Below are 19,530 nucleotides of genomic sequence, written 5' to 3' on the forward strand. Positions count from 1 at the left end.
TTTGTCTCGTTCTCTGCTGAATCTCCAGCACCTAAAATAGTATTTATACATAGTAATCACTCAATACATATTTGCTGAATGGATTATTAATGTTTTGGTAAGAGTCTTCCAGTCTCTCATCTATCTGTTTTTTACTAAATAATTTTCTTTTTTCTTTTTTTTTTTTTTGAGACGGAGTCTCACTCTGTCGCCAGGCTGAGAGCGCAATGGTGCAATCTCGGCTCACTGCAACCTCTGCCTCCCAGATTCAGGCGATTCTCCTCCCTCAGTCTCCTGAGTAGCTGGGCCTACAGGCGCACACCACCACGCCCAGCTAATTTTTGTATTTTTAGTAGAGACGGGGTTTTACCATGTTGGCTAGGATGGTCTCGATCTCCTGACCTTGCGATCTGCCTCGGCCTCCCAAAGTGCTGGGATTACAGGTGTGAGCTACCGCACCTGGCTTTTACTAAATTATTTTCTATAAAATATATAACACTGTCGGCTGGGCACGATGGCTCATGCCTATAATCCAAGCACTTTGGGAGGCCAAAGCAGGCAGATTACCTGAGGTCAGGAGTTTGAGACCAGCCTGGCCAACATGGTGAAACGCTGTCTCTACTAAAAATACAAAAATTAGCCGGGCATGGTGGCTGGTGGGCCCCTGTAATCCCAGCTACTCAGGAGGCTGAGACAGGAGAATTGCTTGAATCTAGGAGATGGAGGTTGCAGTGAGCTGAGATTGTGCCACTGCACTCCAGCCTGGGCAATAGATTGAGACCCAAGTCTCAAAAACAAAATAAAATAAAATAAAATATATATCTATACACACACACACATATCAAACTTTGCATATAAACATAAAAACACTATCAAACTTTGCATCTCAGTATTTAAAAATTTACTATTATACCTGAAGCCTTTTTTAGGTTATCAACTCTTCATAAACATTTTAATAGTGACATACCATTCCTTTGGGTAAAGAGATGAATGTCTTCTCCTTGAACATTTAAGTTATTCTCATATTTTGCTATGTATAGTAAACATCTCTGCAGTGGACATCTTTGCCCCTTGACCTTTTTTTGCTTTATGTTGAGTAATTTTCTTAGGATACATCCTAAAACTGGAATTACTGGATCAGAGGACATGAGTGCTTTGATGCCTTTCTGGTTCTTCATACAGACTGTAAAAATGACAATATCCTTTATTTTTCCTTTTTCTTTCATCCTCAGTCATGTGCTGCCTGCAAAAGCCCTGAGCTGACTTCAAACCTCTTCAACATTTATGGGAAGAGCCCTCTGATTGTGTACTTTCTCCAGAACTACGCCAATCTGCAGCAGCACGGCAAGAATGTGTTGATAGTCAGAAGGGAAAAGACCACGAGCACCCCATATCCTTGTCACTGTGGGCAGGGTACGCACTGCTCCAGGCCCCCGCATCCTCTTCCGAGAAGCAAAGGTCAGGGAATGGCATCCAGGCCTTAGCACAGCGCCTGGCACACCATGTGTACTCGCCAGAGGTGGCCAGTGGTGCGAGCCTCAGGGTCAGAATCGTGCTCATCTTAGTTCCAAATCCTAGAGCCAGCCTTGTGAACTGGCCGTGAGACCCCAGGGTGTGTCAAATTTCCTTGTGTGCAAAATCTCTTTTCCACCTACCAGAATGAATGTGCTAACTTGGTATTCTAACATATATTGAAACTAAATAATGCTTCCCAGACACTCGTTGACCCCAGAGTATGTACTGACCAGGAATTTTGTTGTCCACATGTATGTTTCATCTAACACCCTCCTCAGACACACTCCTTCCTTAGACCCATTAGCAAATTCCTGGCCCTGTTGCCATTCATCCTAAAGATCTAATAGAAAGCTCAGATCTCAAGAGAACACGTGTGGTTGGCCAGGCGTGGTAGCTCACGCCTGTAATCCCAGCACTGTGAGAGCCGAGATGAGTGGATCATCTGAGGTAAGGAGTTTGAGGCCAGCCTGACCAACATGGTGAAACCCCGTCTCTACTAAAAATACAAAAAAAATTAGCCGGGCCTGGTGGTGCATGCCTGTATAATCGCAGCTACTCGGGAGGCTGAGGCAGGAGAATCGCTTGAACCCGGGAGGCGGAGGTTGCAGTGACCCGAGATCGCGCCATTGCACTGCAGCCTGGGCAGCAAGAGTGAAACTCCATCTCAAAAAAAAAAAAAGAAGAAGAAAACAAGTGTGGCATATATTGGTGTCCTGAGTCTTAGCAGCTTACCATAGGAGTCAGAGAACACGGGTTCTATTTGGAATCAAACTGGTCTATTGGTTCAGATAGACCTGGACTCAGGAACCAACTCTACTGCAAACTAAGTGATTTGAGATAAGTTCCAGCTTCTCTCTGTGCCTCATTTTTTTCACCTGTGAAATAGGGATAAGAGTACATGCCTCATAGGGCTATTATGCAGATTACAGACACAACAGAGATAAAGGCTAGTGCCTGGCAGATAACAAGGGCTGGGATGATCCACGTCTACATTGAGCTCCCCAACAGGAGGAGTTTCGTAATGAACTAGGAGGACTTTGCGTCTTCTGCATAGAACTCCATGTCCACAAACTTATTTACATGTTCTATAGGGAGAGAGTAATAACAACAACTCACATTTCATAGTGTTTTATTTCGTGCAACATGTTTTCCCAAACATCACTTCCTTGTTCTCTAAAGACAGTTAAGTGTAGTGGAAGGAACCTGGGTTGGAATACGCGGCCCTAGATTTGAGTCCCAGTTTAGCAACCACTGGCTTTGAGATCTTATGTGCACAGCTCGACCTCCAAGCTCAATATCTTTATCTACTCATTCCTAAAATTTGGATAGTTATACCAAACTTACAGTGTTGTGATAAGGATTAAATGGCATACAGCTGGTACTACATAAATAACTACCATGATTATGATTAACATCATCTAAGGTGGGCATTATTATCTCTGTTTTACAGATATGGAAATGGAGGCACAGAGGATGACTGCTATCTTGTCTGAGGTCCCACAGCTTGTGGCAAGTGTAGCTGAGATTCTAACCAATCAAGAAAGGGTGGAAGGAGGGCAGAGCAGAGGGATAATTTTTTTTTTTTTTTTTTGAGACAGAGTCTCACTCTGTTGCCCAGGCTGGAGTGCAGTGGTGCGATTTCGGCTCACTGCAACTTCCGCCTCCTGGGTTCAAGCAATTCTCCTGCCTCAGCCTCCCAAGTAGCTGGGATTACAGGCGTGTGCCACCATGCCCAGCTAATTTTTTGTGTTTTTAGTAGAGATGGGGTTTCACAGTGTTAGCCAGGATGGTCTCGATCTCCTAACCTCGTGATCCGCCTGCCTCGGCCTCCCAAAGTGCTGGGATTACAGGCGTGAGCCACCCCGCCTGGCCGAGAATATTTTTATATACAAACGAGATGGAGAATGAGGCCTTGAGCTGAGAGAAAAGGAAAACTGGGAGCCCTTCCTATCCACTGCTGTGATAATAGAGTAAGAATTTCAGGTGACAGTCTAAAAAAGTATTTCTTAGCCCTGCCTTCCATCCACAGGGGTAGAGAAAGACTTTATTCCTACGTAGAGAATGCCTGGCCACAGATAGGATGGCCTCTTCCCTCCAAAGCAGGCCATAGTCAAAGAGCAGGAGAGTCATCTCCTGCTCAGATTTCAGGTATCTTATCCAGAAACACAGGGCATTTTCCCTGCTCTGTCCTCCATGCCCCTCTTCCCCGTGCACTGCGCTCATGCCACTAACAATGCAGCGTCAACACAGTTCCACAGTACGGGGATTTCCTTGACAGCAGAAGCCACTGACTGCACCCCAACATATACTGATGTCATCAACGAGACCCTGTGCAGCATGAAGAAGCGGAAAGACAACCTCAATCAGTTGTACCAGCGTCACTGGACTGAATGGAATTATTTTGACAAGCATCTAAAGGAACTGCAAGACAACTTCTCCAGGTATGGAAGGGGCTTTGGGGAATGCCATTGTTGCAGCACTTATCTTTTGCAGCACATCATCATCATCATTTTTAAATGGGTTGGTGGGGGCGGGGGGGTTTCCTGTAGCTATCATAAGCATAATCAGCTTTCTTGTGGTCAGAATATAAACTCCTAATAACAGAGACCAGAGCTTTTTTTGTTGTTATTTTTTTTTCTAACTACAAAAACATTATGTGTTCAATGAAAGCAAACAAAGGACCTGGAAACCACATAAAAGTACCAAGAGATACACATCGCCAACATTTTCCTATAAATCCTTCCAGTCTTTTTTTTCTGGGCCCATATATCTGTATCACTAAATAAAGTAGTAGAGTCATACTGTCGTCTGTTTTTTAGACCTGTTTTTTCCCACTAGCAGCATATTATGGACATTTTCCTCTGTCTTCTGCCTTTTTCAGAATTTTTATTTTACTTAGAAAAACCTTTCAGAAAGTTGATAGTACACTGAACTGTCCATCAGGCATTTGCCAACTATTCACATTTTGTCCCATTTGCTTTCTCTCTCTAATATCCAATCCAAATTCAAATTTCCCCAATTGTCCCCAAAGTGTATTTTTATTTTTAGAGACAGGGTCCCACTCATTCACCTGGGCTGGAGTGCAGCAGCTCAATTACAGCCCACTGCAGCCTCGAACTCCTGGGTTCAAGTGATCCTCCTGCCTTAGCCTCCTCTGGAGTGCTGGGATTCCAGACATGAGCCACTGTGCCTAACTCAATGTGCCTTCTTTGGCTTCACCTGCTGCTCTAGGATCCAATCAAGAATCACAAATTATATTTGGTTTTTTGTTTTTTGAGCCAGAGTCTCACTGTGTTGCCCAGGCTGGAGTGCAGTGGTGTGATCTTGGCTCACTGCAGCCTCTGCCTCCTGGGCTCAAGCAATCCTCCTGCCTCAGCCTCCTGAGTAGCTGGGAGTGTAGGTGTGCACCACCATGCCCGGCTAATTTTAGTAGAGAAGGGGATTTGCCATGTTGCCAGGTTGGTCTCAAACTCCTGACCTCGGGTGATCTGCCCCGACCTCAGCCTCCCAAACTGTTGAGATTATAAGCGTGAGCCACCGTGCCTAGCCAGAAATTATATTTAGTTTTATCTCTTTGGTGTCTTTGAATCTATAACAGTATCCTGTCCCCCCCCCGCTTTTATTAATTGTTTTTTATGACATGGGCTTTTTTGAAAAGCTCAAGCCACATTCTGGGTTTTTCTGATGTTTCCTCAAAGTATCATTGACTTTGTTCCAGTATAGCCTATGTTTCCTCTACACTGGACGTTAGGTCTATACTAGAGGTTTGATTAGATTCAAGTTAAATCATTTTGCCCAGAATCTTTCACAGATGATGTTGTATATTTACATTGCATCCTATTAGGAGGCATATCATGTCAGGTTGCCCCGCTGCTGGTGATGCTAAGTTTAAACACTTGGTTAAACTGGTATCTGTCAGATCTCTGTATTGTAAGAGCACATGTTTGTCTTTCTAATTAGTCAAGAATAAATGATGTGATTCTCCTAGACTGTGTGAATGTGCTCCCCCAACATCTTTCACACAGTGGTTTTAGCACTCATCAATGGTTTTTGCCTGATTCACTATTACATTTAAGGTTGCAAAATGAAGGCCGGGCGCGGTGGCTCATGCTTGTAATCCAGCACTTTGGGAGGCCGAGGCGGGAGGATCACGAGGTCAGGAGATCGAGACCATGGTGAAACCCCGTCTCTACTAAAAATACAAAAAAATTAGCCGGGCGTGGTGGCGGGTGCCTGTAGTCCCAGCTACTCGGGAGGCTGAGGCAGGAGAATGGCGTGAACCCAGGAGGTGGAGCTTGCAGTGAGCCGAGATTGCGCCACTGCACTCCAGCCTGGGCGACAGAGCAAGACTCCGTCTCAAAAAAAAAAAAAAAAAAAGGTTGCAAAATGGTGATTTTTCTACTTCTGCCATTCCTTCTACATGTATTAACTGGCATTTTTCCATAAAGAATAGCTCACTTTCTTTTATCCTTCTTTGTCTCTCTCATGTCTTTCCTGCATGCCCCTATAACTCTTTCATGGAGCCACCCTGTCTTCAAGGGAAGCATGGGAAATATCTGGCCAAGGAGGATGAGATTTCCATGACTGGACTGGACCTTCCATAGAACGAGGCACTTTGTTGTCCAAAACAAAATGGGATTCAGTTTACGAATGAGAAAGAGGGAATTGCTATTGGCTAGACAGCTATCCATGTCTCCCATGATAAGAAGGACAGAAAAATATGAACATGTAGATAAATACTTTGTTATGCAATGTAATACAATTGAGTTTTATTTTTATTTTTATATATTTTTTGAGACGGAGTCTCGCTCTGTCACCAGGCTGGAGTGCAGTGGTGCGATCTCGGCTCACTGCAGCCTCCGCCCCCTGGATTCAAACAATTCTCCTGCCTCAGCCTCCCAAGTTTCTAGGATTACAGGCTCATGCCACCACGCCCGGCTAATTTTTTTTTTTTTTTTTTTTTAGGCGGAGTCTCACTCTGTCGCCCAAGCTGGAGTGCAGTGCAACCTCCACCTCCCAGGTTCATGCCATTCTCCTGCCTCAAATTCCTGAGTAGCTGGGACTACAGGCACCCACCACCACGCCTGGCTAATTTTTTATATTTAGTAGAGACAGGGTTTCACCATGTTAGCCAGGATGGTCTCGATCTCCTGACCTCGTGATCCACCCGCCTTGGCCTCCCAAAGTGCTGGGATTACAGGCGTGAGCCACCGTGCCCAGCCTTTTAATTTTGTATTTTTAGTAGAGATGGGGTTTCACCATGTTGGCCAGGATGGTCTCGACCTCTTGACCTCGTGATCTGCTCTCCTCAGCCTCCAAAAGTGCTGGGATTACAGGCATGAGCCACCGTGCCCGGCCACAATTGAGTTATTTATAAAATATTATGGGACACAGACTACACACGTTCACAAAACCCCGTTAGACATCACTACCACTACCACCACAGGAATGCAGTTCAGCATTAGTGTTCATCAAAAGATGATTGGTTAAATAAACTGTCATACCTCCATACTCTGCAGCCAAGAAAAACGTCCCTCTGTTTTTATTTTCCAAGGAAAGGTGGTCACAACATATTATTGGACCAAAATTTCGGTTATAAGACAGTATGTTTAAAGTGGTACAATTATTTACTTATCCCCATTTTATAGACGTGGAAGCTGAGGTTCAGGACAGAACCTTGGAGGGCAACCACATACATCAGGGAGGACAGAATATTCTGTAAGGGGAGGAGTGACCAGAAGGGAAGGAGGAGAGTCCATACATGCAGACACACTGACCATAAAACCAAGCGGACAAAGGACAGTAGGGAAGCAGCAAGCAGCAATGTGGTGGCCAGACTCCAAAACATGGGGCAGAGACAGGTAGGCGACTTGGTAGAGGGCAGTCTCAACAAGGCCAAAGTAGGAAGGCAGAGCCTGGGACGTGAAGGGGAAGATGTATGTCCCCGTGGATGGGTGGGATTCCTAGGAAGCAGAAGGAATAAAATTCTGCATCAAAAAGGCAAGATCAGGTGGTAGGTAACAGGGGCTATTTAAACATAAGGTAGAAGGCTGGGCACAGTGGCTCACACCTGTAATCCCAGCATTTTGGGAGGCCAAGGCGGGTGGATCATTTGAGGTCAGGAGTTTGAGACCAGCCGGGCCAACATGGTGAAACCCCATCTCTACTAAACATAGAAAAAATAGCTGGGTGGTAGTGGCATACACCTGTAATCCCAGCTACTCAGGATGCTGAGGCAGGAGAATCACTTGAGCCTGGGAGGCAGAAGTTGCGGTGAACCAGGAGCACGCCAGTGCACTCCAGTCTGGGTGACAGAGTGAGACCCTGTCTCTAAATAATAAATAAATAAGGTCTTTTTACTTACTGGTTCTGTGACCATGGACTATTAAACTATTTTTGCCTTTTTAAGGCCACAGGTAGGTCTGGCTATGGGGCTAAGTTCTAGCCATGGAATAAAAATGGAAGGGTTATTTGCACACAGCTCACTGATCCTCAGTTGTTTTGTTGCACTTCAGTCATTTGATAGTATTTCCTACTTTGTAGGGTTGTATTGATCAAATAAATTAAGGTCTGTAAAGACTTTTCTGAGAACTAGGCCCATAGGTAGGTAATTGTATCAGTTATAATTAGGTTTGGCTTAGAGTGACAGAAAAACTCAAACAGTGGCTAAAATTTATTACAATTTCTTTTCTCTCATTTACAAGCTCTCCAGTAGATATGAAAGTTCATAGTTACAGGGTCTCAAGATCTTTTATCATATTGCTCCACTAGCTTCAGCCCATGATTTAGCTTCATGGTAAGAAATGGCTGCTCAAGTTCCAGCCACCAGGTCCACATTTCATCCAATTCAAAGGAAGATGAGTCCAAAGAAATGCATTTCTGGCCGGACGCGGTGGCTCACGTCTGTAATCCCAGCACTTTGGGAGGCCAAGGCGGGTGGATCACAAAGGCCAGGAGATCGAGACCATCCTGACTAACACAGTGAAACCCTGTCTCTACTAAAAATACAAAAAATTAGCCGGGCGTGGTGGCGGGCGCCTGAAGTCCCAGCTACTCTGGAGGCTGAGGCAGGAGAATGGCGTGAACTGGGGAGGTGGAGCTTGCAGTGAGCCGAGATCGCGCCACTGCACTCCAGCCTGGGCGACAGAGCAAGACTCCGTCTCAAAAAAAAAAAAAAGAAGAAATGCATTTCTTCTGGAAGTTGCAAATAACCCTTCTATTCCATGGCCAGAACGTTTTAAAGTTCAGAACTAGTTTAAAATTAACATTAAATTCATATAGAATATCCAGGATTAAGTTTATAGCTTGTATATTTCAGAAATAAAGGATACTGTTGTTTAATAAATAAATTCTTATTAGGTGAATTATCATAGTAAAGATTTTTTTTGTCAAGAGGAAGTTTGTAACTGTGTGTTAGCAGTTGCATTGCTAAATACATCCACTTTTTGTTGTTTAAGATATTGTTGCTGGGCACGGTTGTTCATGCCTGTAATCCCAGCACTTGGGGAGGCCGAGGTGGGCAGATCACGAGGTCAGGAGATCGAGACCATCCTGGCTAACACTGTGAAACCCTGTCTCTACTAAAAATACAAAAAATTAGCCAGGCATGGTGGCATGCACCTGTAATCCCAGCTACTCAGGAGGCTGAGGTAGGAGAATCGCTTGAACCCAGGAGGCGGAGGTTGCAGTGAGCCAAGATCGTGCCACTGCACTCCAGCCTGGGTGACAGAGTGAGACTCCATCTCAAAAAAAAAAAAAAAAAAAAAGATATTGTTGAGAAGCTAATCATGCCTTATATTAATAAAGTGATTCTCAAAGTTTTGTCTACAGATAAAAGCGGTGCCTTTAAACACAACTGTGCTGCTAGACATCAGGGCAGGGTTGCTCTTAAGGAAGTAGGATAGGGACTGAGCAGCTCCTTCTAAGGAGCTGGCAGCGTTCTCTTTCTCGATCCAAGTGCTGGTTACATGGGCGTGCTCAGTATATGAAAATTTCTTGAGCTGCACACTTAGAATCTGTACACTCCTAGTTTCTGTGTTATACTTCAATACATGGTTCGTAAATGGTCACGTGGATCTATCAGTTTACAGGACATACAGAACATTGAGGACACGTTAATCACTCCAGCCTTTTTCCATATGTCTCTGTGTTTTCCCCCCAGGGAAATGAAGAATATTGATCAAAAAACAGCAGATAAAAAAAAGGCAAACCACATGTTCATCCCACCTTCAGCCGTCAATGAGGAATCACCTGACAAGAAAACTAAGGGAAGTCTCCAAAGAGAAATTGACTTTCTTTTAAGGTTTATTTGAACAAAAACCATGGGAAATGTAGAAGTGTGAACAGTGTAAGAATAATAATTATTTTATTTTATTTTATTTTATTGAGACAGAGTCTCACTCTCTCCTCAAGGCTGAGTGCAGTGGTGCCATCATAGCTCACTGCAGCCTCCACCTCCTGGGCTCAAGCAATCATCCCACTTCAGCCTCCTAAGTAGCTGGAACCACAAGTGTGTGCCACCATGCCCAGCTCATTTTTTATTTTTGTAGAGATGGGGGTATCACTATGTTGCCCAGGCTGGAAAATTCTTAAAACATAGGAAAGAGCATATAAAAGTTCACTTATGGCCAGGCACTGTGGCTCACGCCTGTAATCCCACTACTTTTGGAGGCAAGGTGGGCGGATCATGAGGTCAGGAAATCGAGACCATCCTGGCCAACATGGTGAAACCCCATCTCTACTAAAAATACAAAAATTACACCTTATACAAAAATTAATTCAAGATGGATTAAAGACTTACATGTTAGACCTAAAACCATAAAAACCCTAGAAGAAAACCTAGGCAATACCATTCAGGATATAGGCATGGGCAAGGACGTCATGTCTAAAACACCAAAAGCAATGGCAACAAAAGCCAAAATTGACAAATGGGATCTAATTAAAGAGCTTCTGCACAGCAGAAGAAACTACCATCAGAGTGAACAGGCAGCCTACAAAATGGGAGAAAATTTTCGCAACCTACTCATGTGACAAAGGGCTAATATCCAGAATCTACAGTGAACTCAAGCAAATTTACAAGAAAAAAACAAACAACCCCATCAAAAAGTGGGCGAAGGATATGAACAGACACTTCTCAAAAGAAGACATTTATGCAGCCAAAAAACACATGAAAAAATGCTCATCATCACTGGCCATCAGAGAAATGCAAATCAAAACCACAATGAGATACCATCTCACACCAGTTAGAATGGCGATCATTAAAAAGTCAGGAAACAGGCCGGGCACGGTGGCTCACGCTTGTAATCCCAGCACTTTGGGAGGCCGAGGCAGGCGGATCACGAGGTCAGGAGATCGAGACCACGGTGAAACCCCGTCTCTACTAAAAAAAATACAAAAAATTAGCCGGGCGTGGTGGCGGGTGCCTGTAGTCCCAGCTACTCGGAGAGGCTGAGGCAGGAGAATGGCGTGAACCCGGGAGGCGGAGCTTGCAGTGAGCCAAGATTGCGCCACTGCACTCCAGCCTGGGCGACAGAGCGAGACTCCGTCTCACAAAAAAAAAAAAAAAAAAAAAAGTCAGGAAACAACAGGTGCTGGAGAGGATGTGGAGAAATAGGAACACTTTTACACTGTTAGTGGGACTGTAAACTAGTTCAACCATTGTGGAAGTCAGTGTGGCGATTCCTCAGGGATCTACAACTAGAAATACCATTTGACCCAGCCATCCCATTACTGGGTATATACCCAAAGGATTATAAATCATGCTGCTATAAAGACACATGCACACGTATGTTTATTGCGGCACTATTCACAATAGCAAAGACTTGGAACCAACCCAAATGTCCAACAACGATAGACTGGATTAAGAAAATGTGGCACATATACACCATGGAATACTATGCAGCCATAAAAAATGATGAGTTCACGTCCTTTGTAGGGTCATGGATGAAACTGGAAACCATCATTCTCAGCAAACTATCACAAGGACAAGAAACCAAACACCGCATGTTCTCACTCATAGGTGGGAATTGAACAATGAGAACACATGGACACAGGAAGGTGAACATCACACTCCGGGGACTGTTGTGGGGTGGGGGGAGTGGGGAGGGATAGCATTAGGAGATACACCTAATGCTAAATGACGAGTTAATGGGTGCAGCACACCGACATGGCACATGTATACATATGTAACAAACCTGCACATTGTGCGCATGTACCCTAAAACTTAAAGTATAATAATAATAAAATTTAAAAAAAAAATTAGCTGGGCATGGCAGTACGTGCCTGTAATCCCAGCTACTCGGGAGGCTGAGGCAGGAGAATCGCTTGAACCCAGAAGCTGGAGGTTGCAGTGAGCCGAGATCACGCCATTGCACTCCATCCTGGAGACAGAACGAGACTCCATCTCAAAAAAAAGTTCACTTTCTTTTATGTATTACTCACACCACTCTCATTTTAGTTTTAGTGTTATTATTGGTAGTAGTAAGGGCTACTAATGATTTTGTACTTCCTCTGCACCAAGCATTGGCCTATGTACTTTATGAACTGTATGAGACAGAGCTCCTTGGTTGCACGTCCAGGAAGCCAGCTCAAACTAGCTTAAATGGAAGGAGAATGTAGCAGCTTAAATAACTGGGAAGGCCATGACAGGCCATCTGCAGGCATATTAGACCTGACAGCTTGATATTTTCAGGCTCTGTCTCTGTCTCCTGATCCTCTTCCCTTCTGTGGGCAGACTTCTTTTTCAAGCTGCCTCTGCCTCAGGGCCATGGACAGCCCAAGTCTGTCTCCTTATAGTCCTGACCTAAAAAGCCATGTCCACTTTGCTGGAGCACATCTTCTAGCAGTTCCCAAAACAAAAGTATATGGGAAATTATTTGAGTCTTTGCATATCCAAAACACCTTTTTTTTTTTTTTGAGATGAAGTCTCCTTCTGTCACCCAGGCTGGAGTGCAGTGGCACGATCTTGGCTCACTGCAACTTCCTCCTCCTGGGTCCAAGCAGTTCTCCTGCCTCAGCCTCCCTGAGTAGCTGGGACTACAGGCACGTGCCACCCTGCCCAGCTAATTTTTTTCGTGTTTTTTTTTTTTTTTTTTTTTTTTTTTTTTTTAGCAGAGATGAGGTTTCACCATGTTGGCCAGGCTAGTCTGAAACTCTTGACCTCAGGTGATCCGCCTGCCTCGGTCTCCCAAAGCGCTGGGATTACAGGTGTGAGCCACCATGCCCGGCCCTTTGTTCTATTTTTAAAATAATTATTTAGGCCGGACGTGGTGGCTCACGGTTGTAATCCCAGCACTTTGGGAGGCTGAGGCGGGCAGATCCCGAGGTCAGGAGATCGAGACCACAGTGAAACCCCGTCTCTACTAAAAATACAAAAAATTAGCCAGGCGTGGTGGCGGGCGCCTGTAGTCCCAGCTACTGGGAGAGGCTGAGGCAGGAGAATGGCGTGAACCCGGGAGGCGGAGCTTGCAGTGAGCCGAGATGGCGCCACTGCATTCCAGCCTGGGCAACAGAGCGAGACTCCGTCTCAATAAAATAAAATAAAATAATTATTTAAGAGATGAGATCTTTTTTGTTTTGTTTTGTTTTGTTTTGAGACGGAGTCTCGCTCTGTCGCCCAGGCTGGAGTGCAGTGGCGCGATCTCGGCTCACTGCAAGCTCCGCCTCCCGGGTTCATGCCATTCTCCTGCCTCAGCCTCCGGAGTAGCTGGGACTACAGGCGCCCGCCACTGCGCCCAGCTAATTTTTTGTATTTTTTTTTTAGTAGAGACGGGGTTTCACCGTGGTCTCGATCTCCTGACCTCGTGATCCACCCACCTCGGCCTCCCAAAGTGCTGGGATTACAGGCGTGAGCCACTGCGCCCGGCCAAGAGATGAGATCTTGCTGTGTTGCCCAAGCTGGTCTCGAACTCCTGAGCTCAAGCGATCCTCTCGCCTTGGCCTCCCAAAGTGCTGGGATTACAGACATGAAAAAATGTCTTTGTTCTTGATTGATATTTGGCAAATGTTTTGCTGGAAATAAAATTCTAAGTTAAAAGTCAATATTCTACAGAATTTTGGAAAATTTTTCCTGCCTCCTACTTTTACTGTTGAGAAGTCTCATGCTATTCTGATTCCTATGGCTTTGTGGGTCACTGTTTTCCCAGCTGTGGGAAGTTTTAGGATATTGTCTTCATTCTTAGTATCCTGAAGTTTCACAATGATATACCTTGGTATGAGTCCTTTTCTTAATATGCGTCACTGAGATCGGGAGTGCTCTCAGTCCAGAGGGTAGAGTCCTTCAATTCTGAGAATTTTGCTTGTGTTATTTCTTTGAAAATTCCCTTCATTTTCTTTGCTGTTTCTGGAACTATGATAGTCAATTGTCAGACCTCCTGGACTGATCCTCTAATTTTCTTATCTTTCTTTATTTGCCTCTTGGCATCTGTATATATATTTCTTTTCTTTTTCAAACAACATAAATGTATTTTCTCACAGTTCTGGAGGCCAAAGTCCAAAGTCCAGGTGTCAGCAGGGCCATGCCTCCTCTGCAGGGTTCAGGGTAGTCTTCCTTTGCTTCTCCCTAGCTTCGTGCAGTTGCCAGCAGTCCGTGGCTGTCCTTGGCTTGTAGAGGCCTCACTCCAATCTCTGCCTCTGTCATCACCTGGCCTTCCTCATGTCTGTCTGCATCTATTCTTCTAAAGACAGCAGTCATATTGGATAAAGGCCCACCCTAATGTCTTCATTGAACTTGATTACATCTGCAAAGACTGTTTCCAAAAAAGGTCTTATTCATGGGTACAGGGGTTTACAACCTTAATACGTCTTTTGGGGAATATGATTAAACCTATAACAGCTTTCTTCTTCTTTTTTTCTTTTTTCTTTTTTTTTTGAGATGGAGTCTTGCTCTGTTGCCCAGGCTGGAGTGCAGTGGCGTGATCTCGGCTCACTGCAACCTCCGCCTGCCAGCTTCATGCCATTCTCCCGTCTCAGCTTCCCACATAGCTGGGACTACAGGTGCCTGCTACCACACCCACCTTTTTTTTTTGTATTTTTAGTAGAGACAGGGTTTCACTGTGTTAGCCAGGATGGTCTCGAACTCCTGACCTCGTGATCTGCCCGTCTCGGCCTCCCAAAGTTCTAGGATTACAGGCGTGAGCCACTGCGCCCAGCCTTTTTTTTTTTTAGACAGAGTCACTGCGTTACCCAGGCTGGAGTGCAGTGGTTCAATCTCGGCTCTCTGCGACCTTCACTTCCCGGGTTCAAATGAGTCTCCTGCCTCAGCCTCCTGAGTAGCTGGGACTACAGGTGTGCACCACCACGCCTGGCTAATTTTTGCATTTTTAGCAGAGACAGGGTTTCACCATGTTGGCCAGGCTGGTCTCGAACTCCTGACCTCAGGTGATCCACCCACCTCGGCCTCCCAAAGTCCTGGGATTACAGGCATGAGCCACCGTGCCTGGCTAAAATTTCTTTGTAGAGACAGGGTCTTGCTGTGTTGGCATTTTCGACATATAGAATCATGCTGTCTGTAAATAAAGATAGTTTTACTTCTTCATTTCCAATCTGGATGCCTTTCATTTCTTGCCTAATTATCTGTCTAGAGCTTCTGATACAAAGTGGAATACCAGCCGTGAAAGGAGGCATTTTGTCCTGTCCCTGGTCCTAGGGAAAGGCTTTCAGTCTTTAACCATTGAGTGTGCTGTTATCTGTGGCTTTATCATAAATGTCTATAATCATGCTGGAGTAATTCCATTCTATTCCTATTTTTCTGAGTGTTTATTATCATGAAATGCTGTTGGTTCTTGTCAAATGCTTTCTCTGCATCATTTGAGATAATTATGTGGGGTTTTCCCTTCATTCCTTTATTGTGCTCTATGCACTGATCGATTTATGTTTCACTGAGGGGAACTACCCTCAGATTCCTGAGATAAATCCCACTTGGTCCTGGTGTATAATCCTTTTAATATTTTAGTATTTGTTGAAGACCTCTGCATTTGTATTCTTAAGGAAGAGTGGTCTATAATTTTCTTTTCTTGTCATTTCTTTGTCTAGTTCTGGTATCAGCATAATGCTGGCCCCATAAAATGAGCTATGAAATGCTATTACCTCTTCTATTTTTTGGAAGAGCTTGAGAAGAATTGGTGTTAATTCTTCCTTAACGGTTTGGTAGAATTCACAAATGAAGCCCTGTAGTCTTTCATTTTTCTTTGTTCAAAGGGAGATTTTTGATTATTGATTCAATCGTTTTATTTGTTATAAGTCTATGCAGAATTTTTATTTTTTTCTTGAGTCAGTTTTGGTAATTTGTGTATTTCTAGTTTTCCATTTCATGTAGGTATATAATTTATTGGCATTTGTATTCTCTTACAAGCTTTATTTCTGTAAGGTCGGTAATCATGTTCTCACTTTCATCTATGTGTGTCCTTTTCTTGGTAGTCATTCAAACTCACAGTTTGTTAATTTTGTTGATAACTAACATTTTGTTTCTTTCAATTGACTTTCTATTTTTTCTATTCTCTATTTCATGTCCTCTGCTCTAATCTTAATCTCCTTCCTTCTACCAGCTTCAGATTTAGTTTGTGCTGCTTTTGCTAGGCCCACAAGTCATAAAGTGAAGTTATTGATTTGAGATGTTTCTTGTTTTTAAAACATAGGCATTTATAACTATAAATTTCCCTCTTAGCACTGCTTTTGCTGCACTCCATAAGTTTTATTGTGTTATGTTTTTGTTTTTATTTCAAAATATCTTTTAGTATATCTTGTGATTTCTCCTTCAAGTTGTAGCATGTTCTTTCCAAATATAGACAGTGAACCTAAATAGAAGAAGTGTAGGCCAGGCACAGTGGCTCACGCCTGTAATTCCAGCACTTTGGGAGGCCAAGGCGGGCGGATCATGAGGTCAGGAGATTGGGACTATCTTGGTCAACATAGTGAAACCCCGTCTCTACTAAAAAAAAAAATACAAAAAAAAAAAATTAGCTGGGCGTGGTGGTGCATGCCTATAATCCCAGCTACTTGAGAAGCTGAGGCAGGAAAATCACTTGAACCCGGGAGTCAGAGGTTGCAGTGAGCCGAGATCGCGCCACTGCACTCCAGCCTGGCGACAGAGCGATATTCCATCCCCCCACAAAAAAGAAAAAGGGAGGAAGGGAAGGGAAGGAAAGGGAAGGGAGGGGAGGGGAGGGGAGAGGGAGGGAGGAAGGAAGGAAGGAAGGGCTTTCGTGAAATATTAAAGGAAGTCCTTTTTCTTTTTTTTTTTTTTTTTTTTTTTTTTGAGACGGAGTCTCGCTCTTTCACCCAGGCTGGAGTGCAGTGGCGCGATCTCGGCTCACTGCAGGCTCCGCCCCCCGGGATTCACGCCATTCTCCTGCCTCAGCCTCCCTTAAAGGAAGTCCTTTAGGCTTGTGCGACTAGTCTCCATCCCATAGCCCAGCAAATAATATTCTGAAGATTCACATCTGGAGGTGTGAAGCAGATAGGAAAGATTCACATCTGGAGGTGTGAAGCAGATAGACAGAGTTAGAAAGCACAATCCAGGTTTTCAGCGTCACCAGAGGGATGTCACCTCCAATGGAGTAGTACCTGCCTGCTGCCTAGAGGTTTTTGGGGCCCAGTTGAGATCCCACGCAGCAGTGTTCCTGTCAGTACTGGTGAAAGACAAAGGATGGAGGCACTGGGGATGTGGAAGCCGTGGATGCCAGCTGTCCTGCTCGACCACTTTCTCTGGAGGCAGGAGCACGCCCTCGATATTCCATGCACACAAGGATCACCACTGGCCACGCCACTGCTCACATGCAAAGTCTTTGAAGAAATTACATTTTTTAAGTTAATTTTTGTTTTTGTTTGTTTGTTTCCCCCACAGGAGGGGAAAGGAGGACAGGGAAAGAGAAGAGAAACAGAAGTTGAACATTTCTTTCCACTCACTTCCAAGCCCCGAGGAGCTCCACAACCTAGAACCAGGAAGCACCTACAGAATCCGTGATATTTCTGCTACGAGGTGGAGTGGAACAACAAGAAAATAAGAAAATTGTGGCCAAAGACAGAAATAGGAATCACGATTTCTCCATAGGGGAAAGATTCCGTTGTAGTTTTTCCTAGGCTGAGTGAAAAGCAGGAGTAGAGAGTTGGTGCTTGGGTCACTACATTTATTCATAAATTTACTCTTTCGGTATTTTATTACTTACATGTTGGTAAGTATGTTACAAATATGACCTCATACAAAGGTTAAACTTTCATACCAGCTATATGAAGTAGGGATTATCCACTGCATTTTACACAGCAGCAAGCCCAGGTTTAGAAAGATTTCCGAAGCTCTCTGCTGTAGACACTGGGTAATTAACAGTAGATAAGACACAGTCCCTGTTCTCAAGGAAGTCACCATCTGGTAGAGGGAAGACAGATGTATCAACACATTAAATGCTCTAAGTATTGGACAGAGGAAAAAGAGGAAAGTGTGAGGGAAAAGGAAAAGGGGCCTAGAGGAGTGCAATTTTTTGTAACAAGCTTTGTAGAACTATTAATTTGATAATTTGATAGGCGCTTCTATTATGCTGCCTCTGAGCCTTTGCCCCCTGCTCCTCTAACCACTGGGCTTGCCAGCCTATTTCCAATATGCCCCCTTTCTGCCTGGCAAACATCTTATCTTTTCTAAACTCAGCCCAGGGACATGACATCTGTAATGTGTTTCTGTGTGACTCCCAGGCTTCTGCCTTCTTAACCTCTCACCTTCCAGCTCATTTGAGTGAATCTTTGTCCAAGAATTGAGAGAAACTTTATAGGTAAAGCATGCACATGTTGTCTGATTTAATCTAAAATAGAAACAAGAAAACAAAAAATAATACTGCAACTAGGGACACATTTAGTCACTCCCAGTTCATGAGACAAGGAATATTAAAGTTCATTCCTACCATAGCCAAAGTCAGGATTTAAATGTAAATTAATTTTTTTAATTAAAAAATTTTAAATTAGGCCGGGCGCAGTGGCTCACGCCTGTAATCCCAGCACTTTGGGAGGCTGAAGTGGGCAGATCATGAGGTCAGGAGTTTGAGACCATCCTGGCCAACATGGTGAAACCCCATCTCTACTAAAAATACAAAAATTAGCTGGATGTTGTGGCAGGCACCTGTAATTCCAGCTACTGGGGAGGCTGAGGCAAGAGAATCGTTTGAACCCAGGTGGCAGAGGTTGCAGTGAGCCAAGACCATGCCATTGCACTCCAGCCTGGGCAACAAGAGCGAAACTCTGTCTCAAAAAAAAATTTTTTTTAATTAATTTTAACTAACTTAAATTTTTTAGAGGCAGAATCTCAGTCTGTTTTCCAGGCTAGAATGCAGTGGCACAGTCATAGCTCTCTGCAACCTCAAATTCCTGGGCTGAAGCGATCCTCCCACCTCAGCCTCCCAAGTAGCTAGGACTACAGGTGTGCCACCATGTCTGGCTAATTTTTAAAGAAATTTTTTTGTAGAGATGGGATCTCACTGTGTTGCCCAGGCTGGTCTCGAACTCCTGGCTTCAAGTAATCCTCCTGCCTTGTCCTTCCAAAGCACTGGGATTCTAAGTGTGAGCCACCGCACCTGGCCTGGAGTTATCTAATATTGTATAACATAATAATAGTAATCATAGGCAATGTCATTTATTGAGTACTTACTATGTGCTAAGTGCACTGCTAAGTCTGGTTTAGACATTATCTCAGTTAACCTTCCTGGAAGTCCCCCAAGATGGATATTGTTACCTCCATTTTCTCCTAGGAAGAAACTGGGGCTTGGTGGGGATGATTAGGTATTTGCTAGATGTCTATTCTGTACCATCCCTGCACTAGGCTCTGTGAATACAGAGATAAATAAAGACACAGTCCCTGACCTTATGGGGCTCACAATCTGGAGAAAAGAAGGATGTGTAAACCAATAAATGTATTAATGCTCCAATAGAGAGCTGCGTGGAATCAGAAAAACCAAGGCAGGCGAAGCCAGTGTGCCAGCAGCCCTTTGGGACAGAAGATATTTCACTGAGGGGCACAGGCACAGGGGTTGGTTTGCCAGAGGACCAGCAGCTGGGCTG

General features: G+C 44.2%; 1 protein-coding gene across 2 annotated transcripts in view; it reads left to right on the forward strand.

Moving 5' to 3' along the window:
• Nucleotides 1–18,725, forward strand: part of FAM227A (family with sequence similarity 227 member A) — a 71,542-nt gene extending 52,817 nt beyond the window's left edge. For both annotated transcript variants that reach the window (XM_063623073.1, XM_055253215.2), the window contains 4 exons: nt 1,212–1,369; nt 3,783–3,935; nt 9,656–9,759; nt 17,334–18,725. In XM_063623073.1, the coding sequence (XP_063479143.1) occupies nt 1,212–1,369; nt 3,783–3,935; nt 9,656–9,759; nt 17,334–17,455 (537 nt within the window). In that variant the 3' untranslated portion in view covers nt 17,456–18,725. The remainder of the gene's footprint in view (nt 1–1,211; nt 1,370–3,782; nt 3,936–9,655; nt 9,760–17,333) is intronic.
• The last annotated feature ends 805 nt before the right edge of the window (nt 18,726–19,530 follow it).

The sequence above is a fragment of the Symphalangus syndactylus genome, chromosome 18 (assembly GCF_028878055.3).
Source record: "Symphalangus syndactylus isolate Jambi chromosome 18, NHGRI_mSymSyn1-v2.1_pri, whole genome shotgun sequence".
In the NCBI taxonomy this organism is placed as follows: domain Eukaryota; kingdom Metazoa; phylum Chordata; class Mammalia; order Primates; family Hylobatidae; genus Symphalangus; species Symphalangus syndactylus.